The sequence below is a fragment of the Atheta coriaria genome, unplaced genomic scaffold (assembly GCF_025399875.1).
Source record: "Atheta coriaria isolate IRGN ID8LTWV9N9 unplaced genomic scaffold, Caltech_Dcor_3.1 hic_scaffold_1_pilon, whole genome shotgun sequence".
In the NCBI taxonomy this organism is placed as follows: Eukaryota; Metazoa; Arthropoda; class Insecta; order Coleoptera; family Staphylinidae; genus Dalotia; species Dalotia coriaria.
This window is the reverse complement of record NW_027045443.1, coordinates 3,910,663-3,925,394: the sequence shown is the minus strand read 5'-3', so window position 1 is coordinate 3,925,394 and position 14,732 is coordinate 3,910,663. Positions and strand designations below refer to the sequence as shown.

The 14,732-nt window shown below is 40.8% G+C and overlaps 4 protein-coding genes across 6 annotated transcripts; 2 read left to right on the top strand and 2 right to left on the bottom strand.

Annotated features, from left to right (window-relative positions):
* The first annotated feature begins 56 nt into the window (after positions 1-56).
* On the top strand, positions 57-4,441 carry dor (vacuolar protein sorting-associated protein 18 dor). Of its 2 annotated transcripts, XM_065317603.1 has the most exons (8): positions 57-250; positions 339-522; positions 592-810; positions 1,270-1,334; positions 1,402-1,449; positions 1,520-1,828; positions 1,885-3,655; positions 3,709-4,441. In XM_065317603.1, the coding sequence occupies exons 1-8, from the start codon at positions 179-181 to the stop codon at positions 3,948-3,950; spliced, it is 2,910 nt and encodes a 969-aa protein (XP_065173675.1). In that variant the 5' UTR covers positions 57-178; the 3' UTR covers positions 3,951-4,441. The 2 variants fall into 2 exon arrangements, with proteins under 2 accessions (XP_065173675.1, XP_065173685.1); XM_065317613.1 differs by lacking the exon at positions 1,402-1,449.
* Positions 879-7,012, bottom strand: Dgkepsilon (diacylglycerol kinase epsilon). Of its 2 annotated transcripts, none has more exons than XM_065317624.1 (7): positions 6,557-7,012; positions 6,316-6,484; positions 5,758-6,254; positions 5,386-5,700; positions 4,914-5,219; positions 4,735-4,857; positions 879-1,142 (listed from the first exon to the last, which is right to left on the bottom strand). In XM_065317624.1, exons 1-7 carry the CDS (start codon positions 6,719-6,721, stop codon positions 1,038-1,040), a joined length of 1,680 nt encoding a protein of 559 aa, XP_065173696.1. In that variant the 5' UTR covers positions 6,722-7,012; the 3' UTR covers positions 879-1,037. The 2 variants fall into 2 exon arrangements, with proteins under 2 accessions (XP_065173696.1, XP_065173705.1); XM_065317633.1 differs by having other exon boundaries at positions 879-1,111; positions 6,557-7,010.
* Positions 7,013-7,206: 194 nt separating this feature from the next.
* LOC135793482 (SET domain-containing protein SmydA-8-like) lies at positions 7,207-9,171 on the bottom strand. Its single transcript, XM_065304473.1, has 4 exons — positions 9,016-9,171; positions 8,644-8,954; positions 8,462-8,584; positions 7,207-8,400 (listed from the first exon to the last, which is right to left on the bottom strand). The coding sequence occupies exons 1-4, from the start codon at positions 9,160-9,162 to the stop codon at positions 7,299-7,301; spliced, it is 1,683 nt and encodes a 560-aa protein (XP_065160545.1). The 5' UTR covers positions 9,163-9,171; the 3' UTR covers positions 7,207-7,298.
* Positions 9,172-9,647: 476 nt separating this feature from the next.
* Positions 9,648-14,444, top strand: LOC135793741 (zinc finger-containing ubiquitin peptidase 1-like). Its single transcript, XM_065304851.1, has 8 exons — positions 9,648-9,785; positions 9,939-10,333; positions 10,389-10,582; positions 10,802-11,000; positions 11,054-11,620; positions 11,773-11,998; positions 12,051-12,274; positions 12,342-14,444. Exons 2-8 carry the CDS (start codon positions 9,977-9,979, stop codon positions 12,384-12,386), a joined length of 1,812 nt encoding a protein of 603 aa, XP_065160923.1. The 5' UTR covers positions 9,648-9,785; positions 9,939-9,976; the 3' UTR covers positions 12,387-14,444.
* Positions 14,445-14,732: the final 288 nt, after the last annotated feature.

Sequence of the window (14,732 nt, the reverse complement as noted above, 5' to 3'; positions counted from 1 at the left end):
CAAATATTTGAAATATTCTTAGTTCTCATTATTGCCGCTAGGAGTTTGACATCCCAGCTGATTGTACTGAGAATCATGTTTACGCCACCCAAAAAACAAAAACTAATCAGTGTAGTTTAGTGATAATATTTTAAGTGATACTAATTAGGGCCGTGACTAGTTTAACAACCCCTTCAAGATGAATATGTTCGATCAGTTTGAGCAGGCTTCCCAGAAGTCCAAAACAACAAAAGTTTCAACTGCTGAAATGGTACATGGCACAACTTTTGATGTTCACAACTTTTACTAAATAGATATCTAATTATGATATTTATAATTAACTTTATTATAACTTTCAGAGTACATCTGGCTATATCCAAATGAGTATGGAACCCGATTTGCCGATTTTCACCAAGTCCAAGAAAGATTTCAGCCCTCCAGATCTTATCACACATGCAGCAATCTCCAACAAGTTTCTGGTTGTTGCCATGACCAATGGTATTCTGTTTCGGATGAATTTGAGTAATCCAAGTCAAAATGATGGTTGGTAAAATATTTATTTAATGGGGAGCAACTTTATCTGTGTGTTAATTATTTGTGTTTTGGTTTTAGAAACTATATTACCAAAAGGAACTAAGCTTAGCTTATTATCACTGGATCCTTTTGCAAATCACATGCTGTTGGCATTTGGACAGGACCTGTATTACATGTCAAGAAAATTAAACTCAAAATTGCGTTCATTGACTGCTAAGTTTGGGAGTTATGAAGTCACTGCTGTTGGATGGAATATTGGCAATGAATATGACACTAAAACTGGTCCTATTTTACTTGGTAAGTGATTTTTTTGTTAGGCATGCTCTGTGGAAACACTTAAAATAAGTAAAATAATTACAATTGGGTTTCCAAATAATAATTTTCGATGTTTTTGCATTAGTTCCCTAGCCACAATATTAGAGGATACATTAATTTAAGACATAGTTGGTATAAAAGATTTCACAATGAATAAAAATTTTTCTCGCTTCTTGTTATCGGTCGTTCTTCATCATTTTGCTTGGTCGTTAGTTTTCTTGGTTCGTTGTTTGTTTGTTTCTTATTTTTGTGCAGACGGTTTGGATAAAAAATTGTAAATTCTCTAAAAAAGTTGATTCCATATTCCATGTAAACTATGTAATGCAACAGAGCATGTTAAAATATCTCTACAGATTTTAAAATGTTACCATTAATCCTCTAATATTAAAAAAGTAATAATTATAGTTGAGAAAATAAAATTTCTATTTTATATTTTGTTAGGAACGTCAAAAGGAATTCTGCTTGAAGCTGACATCATGTTGGATGGCGAAAAGCAATGGAAACAGGTAATTACTCACGAATAAAACACAAAAATACATCATTTTATACATCTTTGTGTCATCTCTTTGCAAGCTACCGAATTATTTACCCCTGTATGGTAACAAAGACTCTGAAGGCGTAGTATGTTCAAAAACTTTCTCATATTTACAAAATAACATTCTGGATTCCTTAATAATCGGAGTTATTTTAGGTCTTTGACATTGGGAAGGGAACTAACACCCCGATAACGGGTATACACTTCTGCAACGTAATCGGCACGGAGAAATATCACATTTTTGCGACCACCGCAAACCGTCTGTACTTTTTCTCGGGCACAGCGAGCTCCAAAGTCAAAGGCCCACTCCTCCAGCAAGTTTTCACCAGATATCTAGCAATCCCCGAGCGGGAAACCTTCACTGAAGTGACTAGCACTTTCTCAGAGATTAAATTCTGGTCGGAGAATTCCATAACGCCGAATAGTTTCGCGTGGTTGACGAGTCACGGTGTTTATTTCGCACAGGTAACGAATACGTTTAATTTTTTATTCAAATTAAAACTTTAGGTTGGATTTTGTAGTTTGATGTGGATGTTATTGATGATATAAAGTCAATCAAGTCGCAGATGAGTTTGATTGAGTGTCCAAGTAGTGAAAGTGGGCCATTTACGTTAGCTCTGACTGAATTCCACGCACTAGTAGCGTATCGCGATAGAATTAAAGGTATTTCACTGTTGAATTCCGAGTTGGTGTATGAGGATAATTACAATGAAGCGTTTGGGAAGTTGATTACTGTTGTTAAGGACCACGTCACCGCCACGATCTGGGCTGTGACCGAGAAGAATCTCTTTCGGTTTCGTATAACGAACGAAGACCGCAACTTGTGGCAGATTTACTCAGATCGCGGTCAGTTTGATCTCGCGAAAAAGTACGCCAAGTCTAACGAGGTGTACTACAATCAAGTGTTACTACGCGAGGCAAACATGCACTTCGATAAAGGGGAGTTTCACCTGGCTGCGTTGCGTTTTGCAGAAACGCAAACCAGTTTTGAGGAGATCTGCCTGAAGTTTATCAGTATCGAGAAACAAGACGCGCTTAAAATATTCCTACGTAAAAAGTTAACCACTCTCAAGCCACAAGACAAAACACAGATAACAATGATTACGTTCTGGCTGATTGAGTTGTACTCAACTCAAATGGAAGAATTACGTTTAAAAGGTTTAGAACAGTCCAATGCATACTTCGAAGTGCAGAAAGAATTCGAGCAGTTTTTATCGTTGCCAATGTTGACAGACTGCACGAAGAAGAACAAAGGTGCCATTTATGACCTGCTCGCCAGTCATGGCGACAAAGCCAACGCTATTAAACTAACAAAACTGAATAAAGATTACGAGCAACTCATTCGGCAACATATTTATAAGAATAGTTTTCACGACGCGTTGGAAGTCCTGAAGAGTCAGAATAATCGTGAGTTGTTCTATCAATTCGCACCGATCCTCATGCAGGAGATTCCCAAGCTGGTTATCAAGGCACTCATCGATCAACGCATGAATCTGCAACCTGCTAAACTGTTGCCGGCGCTGGTAAGCTGCGATGGTGAGGTACACTGCGTGGAAGTCATCAAATACCTCGAGTTTTGTATCAATAATCTGAAATGTCCCGACAAGGCCGTGCACAATTTATTGTTATCACTGTACGCGAAATATAATCCCGACATGTTGTTGGAGTATTTATCCCAGCAGGGGCAGGATATGATGTGTATAAATTACGATGTTTATTTTGCGCTGCGGTTATGCCAGGAGAAGAAATTAACCAAAGCATGCGTGCAATTGTCCAGTTTATTAGGCCAGTGGGAGAGCGCGGTGGATATGGCGCTGACATTCGATAAAGAATTAGCCATTCGGATCGCAAATCAAGCGCCTGAGCATGATTTGGAACTGCGGAAGAAATTATGGCTGAAGGTGGCGCGGCATGTGATCAGCGGGAAGGATGACATTCAGATGGCGATTGAATTCTTGCAGAAGTGCGATAATTTGATCCGGATCGAGGATATCCTGCCGTTCTTCTCCGATTTCGTCACGATTGATCACTTCAGAGACGCTATCTGCAACTCCCTGAAGAAATACAATCATGACATTGAGGAATTGAAGAAGGAAATGGATGAAGCGACGGTGTCGGCGGAAACGGTGCGCAAGGAGATTCAGAGTTTCCGCAATCGTTACACATACATCAAACCAACGGATTGCTGTGATATTTGTAATGTGTGTCTACTAGTGCGGCCATTTTATTTGTTTCCCTGCAAGCATCGCTTTCACACCGACTGTCTCCTCAAAGAACTCACACCCATGTTAGGTAATAATATATTTATTCGATTTAACTTATGATATACACTCATCAAATTCTAGGCCCTGCGAAACGAAATAAATTAACAGACCTGCAACGACAGTTAAACATCCTCAACACACAGACGATTGATAATATAAGCACAGGCTCCACAGGGCTGTCGTCGCGCGACATCGTGCGTAACGATATCGACAACATCGTCGCCTCCGAGTGCCTGTTTTGCGGCGAGAATATGATACGCAACATCGAGACGCCCTTCTACACCGAGCACGAGTATGATCAGATTTTGAAGGATTGGGAGTGATGGGTAAACACAAAGCGACGATCATTATTTAAACACACAAGTCGTTATTCATTTGAAACAATTGTCATCGACATTAAATGCACATTCAACCAGCCACAATTTAAGTTATGTCCACATCCGATATATAATACAACAAGTTAACAAAATGTGTAACAAATGGAAACAAAGTGTCCACAAGAAAATTAAAGCAGAAACAGAAACGTAAAGTAATCAATACGTGCATCAATACAATAATAAAAATATCAAAATAAAAACAAAGATTCAACGCGATTCGTACTCACAAGCAAAATAAACGTGTGTGTTTGCCATCAATACTTTAGATCTGATAACGACTGACATACATTCGGAAATGTAATTAATGTTAAACACTTAATTTCGTAGAATTTGTTATCAGTGTCGCAAGCTTCTCTTTCGATGAATGGCTTCATGTGAATGACTACGCCATGAATGGGCGTTTGAAAATACTTGAAATATTATCTTCGTAAACAATATTCGTTAAATACTATTGTTATTAACATTTATAAATGCGGATTTTCGTGCTCGCTCGTCAAATGAGTACTTATACAGTATTTTTTAGTATGTTAATAAGTCGAGGAAGATACCCGTTGCAAACTATCGCTAGTAATTTGGTGAAATGAGTAGGTTAAGTACGCCCGTCGCTAGTTAATAGCTAGATAAATGCATGTACACATTTGGAAAGACTTGGAAACAGTGGGCGCAATTATAGAGAATTGCCGACGAAGAATTAATGCGCGAGCTTGCTCGGTGAAGTTGTGGCACTTACCGTTCCGCGCTGTCTGTTTACCAACACCGGGGCCTGGTCGACGAGGGAGATGCGGATGTTCGCAGGACGCTGCCGCCACGGCTCGCCGTCAGCTTGCACCGGCGCCATCGCATTTAATCGAATCTTGGAGATACGAGAAACGAGTGTAAACATTAAATTGTTTTGCTTTGTTGTTTTACCTCGACTGTTTTGGCTTGCCCGATGCGATGTGGCGAGGAGAGCCCCACTTGCAGCTGGGCGATGTGGAAGGAGCTGTAGATGCCGATCACCTCGAGAATGCCGTCCTTGAAGCTCTGCGAAGACGCATCTTCGATCATCGACCAGAGGTCGACGCCGGCGCCCCATGACGGGATGTTCAATACGACAACGGATTCTAGTTGGGGAAGGTCGACGCGTTTGCCGTCCAGGAACAGTTCCATATGTTTGTTAATGTTCTTGCATTCGGCCCACACCACTTGGTTGGTGCCAAAAAACATGTACAGGATCTGGAAACACACAAACAAACAATTTTGCATCTGTTTAACAAAAATCATTTTCATGCATGAAATTTTCACAATTGGATAAAAACAATTAGATTACGATATAATGCACGAGATTAAAGTAAAATAACGTAATGCATGTTTATTTTTAAATGAATTTGATGACATTTACCTTGTTAAAGACACGGCTACTAAACCAATAGAATTTGCTCCCTCGCGTGCGATGAAAATCGAGTGCCACTTGCGCGTCCACACCGACACTGAAATAATTGTACATAAATTGTGTCTTTGTAGGCAGAGAAATACCCAGATGCCGCGACGGCGTGATTTCGACCTTCCATCGGTCGATTTCCGACAGTTTTGCCTCCTGGATCTTCTCTATGATATACGTCGGGTCCATTTCGCTCGGGGTTTCCTTACCCCATCCCAACACTCTGGACAAATCGTTGCCTGTTCCTTGCGGCAAAATCATAATCGCCGGCTGCGGCTAAAAACAATAATCTCAATCATCTGGATATCTACATGTTAAATAATTTGCGTATACCTCTAGATCCATTTTGTGTGATGTTGTCAACAGCCATGAGACAGTCCCATCTCCGCCAGCGACAAGTAATCGTATGGGTTTCGGCGCACAGAGTACGCTCCATTGTAGAGCCGCAGCTGGAGGCCTATCAGCCAGGTCTATCACTTGTGCCGGGTTGAGAATGCGCCGGAATTCGGAGAGAATCGCGTCTCCGTCGTTGTTGCCAGAGCGGCGGTTCGCGACGACTATCAGGGGCGACCAATCCGGCCAGCCGGGGTCCTTCACGCCGCGGAGTAGTAGGTGGCGGTGGATGCTGCTCTTCATGCGTGCCGTTTGCACGCACCACGGTGGCACAATGAGTGGGCGATAGGGACCGAAGTCGCACTCTGTTGACATCAATTTGATGCACTGCTGATGGACGGCCCGTTGACACCAACAGCACTGATAATCGACGAGTCCCAGCTGCTGAGAACATTCTTCCCCACAGATTGTGCAAGTCGCGCCAATTGGTAAGTTTCCTAAAAATTCATAGATTTTACTTTTTTTAGTTATTAGACAAAAGAATATTCAATAAGTTACCTTTTACCCAGTGGTGATTCAGGGAGTCTACTTTGCTTGTTATAATTTTGCATGGAAGGGTTCTATTGGCTTGCTTTATACAATTTGGATCAGCACAAACCCCACAGCAATCACAGTAGACACCTATCTCACTGATCAACAAGGTTTCACATATAGAGCAATACCATGGCTGAAAATAGTCAAATCAATTGTTGTGCTCTGTGTTGAATGAATCAGCAAATTGATTGTTGTATTCACTTACTCGTGAGGAAAGCTTGATGGGCTTCCAGCTGTGTACCTTGGAGTCCCTGAGAGGTACCTGCTTTGCGCGGTTCTGCAAATATTTCACAACGTAGTAGGACACCAGGCAGACGGTAATGGTGCCCAACACCGGCGCGAAAATGCACATCGTCAGATACAACATCATTGTCGCGGCGTTTTCAATCTCATTCTGTGTTGTTCTGGGGCGTTTAATATCGTTTGGGCCACGGGCGCCGCGACCTCGACCGTTGAAATCAAGCAGCGAGAAGTACCGCTAATTTGTGGGCGATCAGGCAAATGTTGACATCGGTAAAATGCTGAATAATGATTGCATTTTTGGATGCAGTTGTTTGTTGTTATTGTTATTGACAACAAAACAGCAAGACGCGTTACGAGGTGACGACCTATTCCACGAATCTGGAATGATTGTACGTCGGTTTGGTTGCCTAGTTCTTCCTAAAATAAGAATCAGCTGTCGTTCATTAATTTAAAACATCATTTAGTGCGGGTTTTACTTGATGCACATAATTAAAACACAGGAAATGACAATTTGTTTAAACATTTTGTAATAACAAAATGTGTATTGTGGGTTGCCCTGCGTAAAATCTTCTGTTGGGAAGTTAAGGTGTTTGATTGGATGCCTAACAATACTTTTTTTGTTTTAATTCTTTATTTATTTCTTTAATAATAACAAATTTAGGACATTAATAGAAAACCAACCACTCATTAAAATCAAAATATTATTAGTAGTCTGACGCCACATCAATTTTGTATCTTGTAATCCACTTGTCGAATTCCTTAAAGGAAGTTTCAACCAACTGTAGCAACTTCTCACCAGACGGTGAAGTTTTCTCATACAAAAGGACATCTTTCGACTTTCCTAGACATTCCTTTGCTTCTCGAATTAATAGAATCAAGTCTTTTTTGATTCCAACGTCCCACTTGCGCTTAACATAAGTCATATTTGCCAGATATAGCTCATGATACAAAACACCTGAATAAAGACAAAGTCTTGCATTTCCAGGGTCAATCTTCTCTGTAGTATCAATTAACTGGCGACAAATTTTTGCCTTTTCTTTAAGCAACTCATCACTGATCTGATTTGGCATGTATCCTTGCTGGTATCCGTACAATTGCACTAGAGAATGCTTCACAGAATAGACGTGATAGTGATTTGGGTGTAGGAAGGTAGCCATTTTGTTTAGTAATCCATCCAAGTCTTTAATACTTGGATTCGTCACTTGAATAACATCCACCTCCTCACCAATTTGATTTACAAGATAAGCAACATCTGAAGGTGCAAGACGCACCGGACATTTGTTGCATGCCCACTCAGTTTTGTCATCAAGCGGATTCAAAGGAAGTTGGATCCCATTACAGGGTTCATTCTCAGTACCCATGCAACGCAATGCGCTTAGATAAGTTCCCAATTCAGTAGGATCTGCACAACGCTTGCATTCACATGAAAAGTATTTCGTTTCTTTCAAATGCTCTCGACGTGCTTGTGTTCCCCAAAGTGCGTGGGTGTACATGGTGGTAATATGTTCGCCTTTTTTGATAGGCAGCGAGGCGCGTACGGTAATCTTGTAGTGTTGTTCCGCCGGGGCGAAAGTATGCACGGTATTGCTCAAACAGTTATGTTCCATCAAATAGGCATTCGGATAAAGCGCTGAGAGTTCGCCATCTTGGTTGATCTCCAGCGCGTTTACGTCGATGATTCCGCACACTTTGTGAATGGTTTCCGGGGAGATGTCAGGGAGGACCACGTTTTTGGTGGCCACCTCAAGTGCTTTGAGTTTTTCGATGAATTCAAAAAGATATTTTACAACTCTTTCATCCACATCCCTTTGAAAAATTAAAACAATTAAATTAATAATCTGAAAAGGGTAAAAATGCGAAATATTACTTGTAAATTTGAGTTCCTTTGTCGCGCTTGTCAAAATGCGATTCCATCTCCAAAAACTTCATCCATTTCTTGAGACCCTGCCGTTGAAGCAACAAACAACGCACAGCCAAGAGCACATCTTGTCTACAGGATTAGAAACGTAATTATTTTTCGTAAATTGTAAAATTTTGACATTCAATCACCTGTAATATTCATGTAGTCCTTCAAGAGCTCGATGGGCCCTAAGCCCAACAATAAAACACTCATATCCATGCCTTCTGGGATCCCTGAGCCCATCACACAAGGTGTTGCACACTGGCCAATCACATCCTTCGCATCTCGGAGCTTTGCTTGCATAGATCAATCGACAGCAACCCGGACACGGAACAGGACCTTTTTCTATCATGTGTGGCCGTGGTCCATACACCATGGGTTCCTCCGAGAGTATCAAATCCCCCTTTTTCAGGTCTCTGGTTGCAATTAAACAGCGTCCACGACCCGGGACATCTTTGACCTATAGGAAGTTTGAATCATTACTAAAACCAAGGGGAATTTATTTTTAAATTGATGATTACTTCATAGGGCCGACAGGTAATTTTGTGTGTCTTCCAGTGGGCTTTCTGATGTTCCTTGGAACAGTATGCGACGAGCCTGCAGGCCGTGCATCGCAGCGTGGCGGGTTTCTTGCATTCGGCGCACGTTTTCAGATCGTCTTCCGGCATGATCGACGGTTGGCGTGTGACTATCCATAGAAACCCTGCTTGGTATGCGCGTTTTGAGATATTTTTAGCTGCCGGTTGATCTAATATTACAGGATTACTTCGTCGTTGGACATGTGCCAAGCATGCAATACATTGGTAAATATTTGGTGTTTTATAAGGAACGATTTAAAATCCAGTTTCAACCTAATTATTTGGAATATTTTGAAATATAACAAACAAACTATAATTAGTAAATGTATTTTTTGAAGATAAATAGCAGTATTTTATGTTGTAATACATTTTCCGTGCGGTTTTTGCTTTTTTTTGGAAAAAATAAAGAAAAGTTGGTTCTGCGACGCGTTGTCATGACAATATCAAACAAATCAAATTACTTCAAGAGCCACCGCACGTATTTTCCACAATTTCTGCGTGCTGTGTAACTAAGTTCACATTTGAATCCTTTGTATTCATCTCCCCGCACGGCGCTTCCGCGCAGGACGAAACGCGGAAGAAGCAAGCGGGTTGCGTGCGCGCCGGTCGTTGAATGAAACAGCTGTCAAATTCAAAAGTAGGTCACCGATGTCCGAATGGAGGAGTACAATCGAATTGATCTCGCTTTAGGTTTAGTTTTACATTAGTTTTAGGTAACTATTAACGATCGTCCACCATTCGTAAATAATCTATAAAGTTAAACGTGCCCCATCAATCATTCACCGCCGCTTGCCATCGCCATCGAACGCCGCCGCCGGAACACGGAAGTGAAGCGCATTGCAGTGTTGGTCTGTTTTTTGTTGTAGGTTTGTTATAATTCTAAGTCCAAAGAAGCGGCGCGAAGATGGCCAGCAACGTACCTGACGTCACCTACTGCTGCGAGATCTGCGGCTTGGAGAGCCTCTCCGAGGACGAGTTCCGCGTCCACACTCACACAGCACATGTTGATGGGCATGCAGTGTGTCCATTCTGTCAATTAGGCTCCATCTCACCCTCCGAGCTGCTGCTGCATGTGAACCAGGCGCATCTCGACTTCCTCACGCCGGAGTCGGAGATGAATATGTCTTTTATTGATGACACCAGTCCAGATTACAATGGGGAATGCAGTGCGGGTGCAGTGTGGAATGACAATGTTGTGCAGAATGGGACTACCAATGGGTCATTGGGACACAACATTAATAATATCAACATAGCACCAAAGGTAGTCATATATTCCACAACAATCAACTTGTATTTCTATAGTGATCAATTTCTAGCATAATCTTGTCAATGGTGGAGGAGAGTTAAGTCCAATGAGTCCGTCAACAAATGGACATGGCCATCATGGTCATGGTTCACCTTTGAGAACAAGTTTAAATTTGAAATTGAAGAATGCAGCACCTACTTTGCAATGTCCAATGTGTAATTATACTAGTAACAGTCCAAATGAGCTTGAGGGGCATATAAACAGGTAAATAATTTGATTTCTTGTTAACTAGATGTGAATTTTAAGTCATGCATGCCTGAAGAAATGTGAGAAATGTGTTTTTGGTTGTAATCTAAGAGAATGTTTATTGTTTTCAAAATTTTCAATGTGTGTCAGTTGCTTACTTACAATTTCCATAGTAATGGCGAATTGTCTTTCAATATTTATTGCGAGATTATTAAAAAAAATTATGTTGCCTACCAGGCAACATTTCGACTTAACTTCGCCGTCCGTGGGTGGTTCGACCAGCGAGGTGTTCGCGTGCCCGATCTGCACGAAGGCGTTCAACTCCGCTCCTGACCTCGAGCTGCACGTGAACATTGAGCACAAAGACGTCCTGTCTCCGGCGTCTACTTCGAGCTTTTCCTGTCCAGTGTGCGGCATCACCCTGGACGATGACAACGTACGTATTATTTTCTTCCTATGTGAATTATTGCTTATGATTTGGTATTCAAGGGTGAGGGCGCCAGTCGCCACGTGGAGAACCACTTCCCGGCCACATCTCCAGCGCCCGCCGAACGCGAGGCACTCCGCAAGCGAGAGCAGCGTGAGTTTGAACTGCTGCGCGCTCAGTATGGCATGGATGACCAGGGCAACTTCCGTGAGCAATCCGTGACGAATATGCAGCGCGCTGTGTACGCTGGAGAGATGAGTGTCGCTGATTATTATGAGCGCACGCTGGATTTGCGCGCGGCGGAGAGCTGCGGTGTTGACGATGGCAGCTCGGTGACCCGCACCATTGTGCCACGAGTCAAGGCGATGAGCTGCAACGCGACGAATGTGGCGCGCACGCTCACCTGTTCTTGCGTGGACCATTACGCGTCTTCGTACGGGGATCGTGGTTGGGGCTGTGGTTATCGCAACACGCAGATGCTCTTCTCCAGTCTGCTCACGCACACCGGCTTCAACGAGCGTCTCTACAAGATCTGGAAGGATCACAAACCGCCGCGTAGCTCTGTTCCCAGCATATCAAGGTTGCAAAGTCTCATTGAACAAGCATGGGCACAAGGATTTGATGTACAGGTATTTACTTCTTCTATTCTTTTATTTAGTTTTTCATAATTTATTTTCTTTGTGTGCGATCCTTGTTCACTGGACATCCTCCATAATTTCTTTAATTTTTATCTAATTTAGTTGCTGTTTCGTAGATGCAAGCGCCCGTGTTTTGTGTTTAGGGTTCCGAGCAGTTGGGTAGTAAACTGGTCAATACGAGGAAATGGATTGGGGCTACCGAAGTCGTCACTCTTCTGTCTTCTTTACGCATACGTTGTCAATTGGTCGACTTCCATCGGCCAACGGGCCCCAACGGCGCGCACCTGGAACTCTTCAACTGGGTGTTGAAGTACTTCGAAGGCTTCGATAACGGCGATTTCATCGCGCCATTGTATCTGCAGCATCAAGGTTTGTAATCAAATGCCAGTAATCAAATATTTATGCCGTGTTATTCCTGTAGGACACAGCCGAACAATAATGGGCATTGAAGCACAGAAAGACGGTTCGCTGATGCTGCTTGTTCTTGATCCGAGCCACTCGCCACAACAAATGGCACAATTTGGTGATACGAGTTCAGCGGCCGGGGCGCTCCGGTTGCTGCGAAAGAGTGAAGCTGCCATGAAGGCCAAACAGTACCAAATTGTAGCCATCATTGGCACCATCGATTCTGAGGAGCAATATCAAGTAACCTAACAAACAAACAAACATTATTAACATGATTTGCGTTACATTTACACGTTATTTTTTTTAGCAAAGTAAAGTTCTCAGAGGTCTGCGTATACCGCAAGAACGGTGAGTGAAAACGGCACAGGAATAAAAAATCCACTTCGACCGCGGGCTACACATGAACGACATCGGAATGCATTAGAGCAAATCTTTACATTTAGTGTGTAAACAGGGATACTGAAATTTTAAACATGTAATACCAAACTAAAATCAACACCACCTTTTGCTGTTCAAAAAAGATAACAAACAACTACTATATATCTATCCGACGCATTCAGACTTGCAGTCGGACGTTACCAGAATTTGTTGTTGACTACTCTTAAACGAACCGACAGCGCGCTTTCCTTTCGCCCTACGTTCGCCTGACGAACGTCAGCGCAACCTGTTATTATGTTGGTCTTGTCCTTGTTAATTGAATCTATTATATTACTTAATTAATGTTAACCATTTTTGGACGCCACGCCGAAACCAAGGTGATTACGCTTCTTCCGCAAATGTGACGGAAAGAATTCTATTTGCTTGTTAAATTTAAAGAAAAAATGAAAAAAACCCACATTAATTGGGAGTTAAGTACGAGCACCTTTAACGACACACGTTTACATTCGGTAATCGATCACAAATCATAGAAGCCATTTCCAAAGTAATGTAATTTTAAAAGTTGAATCATTGGCGCCCAGTACAACAAATACTGTTAATGCAACTGATCTAAACGTGTTAAGAATGTGTGGAAAGCACTTTAAATCATCGTTTACTATTGCAATGGAGCTTATTTTGAACTGAATTATGCTGTGTTTAATTTATTTAGTTAAGTTTTGAAATGTAACGGTTAGTGTTAAGCAGGACTTCAAACCGTTTAATTTAAGTAATGGTAAAATTTAAAAACTATCTCATTGTTTAAGTTTAGTTCATATTGAATCAAAGCACGACAAAATATCGATACAAGGTTTGAGGAACTGCTGTTAAGTACATTGTGCAAATTACTCCGCCCTTGTTGATTTGTAAACATTAAATGTTGGCAATTCTACTCTCTAGCAATAACTAATAGAAGGTTTTAACAATGACTTACAAAATTCTACCGTTTAGACTTCACCATTTGTGTAGGTGTGCAGTCCGTGGGTAATTTGCATAATTGTTAATATCTATGTAGATGATATTTGTTTACGAGCACCACGGTTGTGAAACGTTTTCTGACCTGTGCTTTCCAGCATTCAGCAGAAATCAATGCGAATCCATCGAATGTAAAGAGGGAGTTTTAGTGGGACAATAAGAAGTAGCCGGCAGGAATTGTTTATTGTTTGGATGCGTTGTTGCGACGTTGCTTGCTTTCAACTTTTTACTTGAACTCATTCGCTCAGTGATACTATTGGATTAACGTGTGCTCTACATACCTATGCAAATCCTTTTCAATTGGTGAATTTACAATTACAATGAATTGCAATTCATGTATACACACACACACACATACACACACAATTAACACAATCACCAAACACGAATGTAACGAGTAATGACACACAAGAGATTGTAAATTTTAATAACGCGAACGCTTTTTACAATTTTGAAGTTGCCTTTTCATCCGCGTGAAAAGTAAACTCACCGCTTTTTAAATTCGAAATTTAAGAAGGTCAGATCGATAAAGAATCATTTAACTATAATGAAATGAAAATGCCTATAAAAAAAAACAAATTACATTAACGTTTAGAGTGATTAAATTTTAACAGAACAGAGAATTTGAAAAATTAACTTAAAATATATGGAGCAAACGATGAGCATAAATTATAACAAGAGGATAAATACTATTATATTTAAAGATACAGAGATATTAAACTATTAACTATGTTAAGGCAGAGTCATAATTTTCTAGTCAACTATGAATCAAATCAAATAAACTACTTACTAAAATACGAAGAGGAACGTTCGATCGGCGGAAAGTATCTACGAATCTAACAAATTACGCTGTTACAAATTACCAGAGAAGTTGAACATTATTGACACAAATGCATTCTTGGTAATTATAAGTGATAATTATCATTCAAATTATACTATTAATTCTAAGTAATGTATACTGTATTGTTTTCATGAATGAATTGCATCACACCAAGATAACGAATAAAGAAACTCTCAAGAAGCAGGGCTGTTTTGTTGAAATCATCAGCTCAGTACTGATCTGTAATGTAGTTTATTAAAGGCTTAAAGCTATAAGATTCGGCAGAAAAAATGGCACAATACGTTTATAGGAAAATGAATATTTTTATTCATAAAAGTGATCACGTTTGTTAATACACAAACGCCAAAATCAAAGTTTTACAATTAATTAAATGGGGATTTTTTTGTCACTAAAAAGAACAAACAATGCGATAAGATAATCATTACTCATTGACTTTAATGTCTTATCTTCCATCATAATAATATTTTA

Bases quoted from the DNA above. Each gene is read 5' to 3' on its own strand.
- dor (XM_065317603.1), top strand. From the start codon at position 179: ATGAATATGTTCGATCAGTTTGAGCAGGCTTCCCAGAAGTCCAAAACA. The intron at 811-1,269 runs GTAAGTGATTTT...ATATTTTGTTAG, and splicing joins AACTGGTCCTATTTTACTTG to GAACGTCAAAAGGAATTCTG. The intron at 1,450-1,519 runs GTATGTTCAAAA...GAGTTATTTTAG, and splicing joins ACAAAGACTCTGAAGGCGTA to GTCTTTGACATTGGGAAGGG.
- LOC135793482 (XM_065304473.1), bottom strand. From the start codon at position 9,162: ATGCCGGAAGACGATCTGAAAACGTGCGCCGAATGCAAGAAACCCGCC. The intron at 8,585-8,643 runs GTGATTGAATGT...CTAATCCTGTAG, and splicing joins GGACTACATGAATATTACAG to ACAAGATGTGCTCTTGGCTG. The intron at 8,401-8,461 runs GTAATATTTCGC...AATTTTTCAAAG, and splicing joins AAAGGAACTCAAATTTACAA to GGATGTGGATGAAAGAGTTG.
- LOC135793741 (XM_065304851.1), top strand. From the start codon at position 9,977: ATGGCCAGCAACGTACCTGACGTCACCTACTGCTGCGAGATCTGCGGC. The intron at 10,334-10,388 runs GTAGTCATATAT...ATCAATTTCTAG, and splicing joins ATATCAACATAGCACCAAAG to CATAATCTTGTCAATGGTGG. The intron at 11,001-11,053 runs GTACGTATTATT...TTGGTATTCAAG, and splicing joins TCACCCTGGACGATGACAAC to GGTGAGGGCGCCAGTCGCCA.
- Dgkepsilon (XM_065317624.1), bottom strand. From the start codon at position 6,721: ATGATGTTGTATCTGACGATGTGCATTTTCGCGCCGGTGTTGGGCACC. The intron at 6,485-6,556 runs GTAAGTGAATAC...GACTATTTTCAG, and splicing joins CCATCAAGCTTTCCTCACGA to CCATGGTATTGCTCTATATG. The intron at 6,255-6,315 runs GTAACTTATTGA...ATGAATTTTTAG, and splicing joins GAATCACCACTGGGTAAAAG to GAAACTTACCAATTGGCGCG.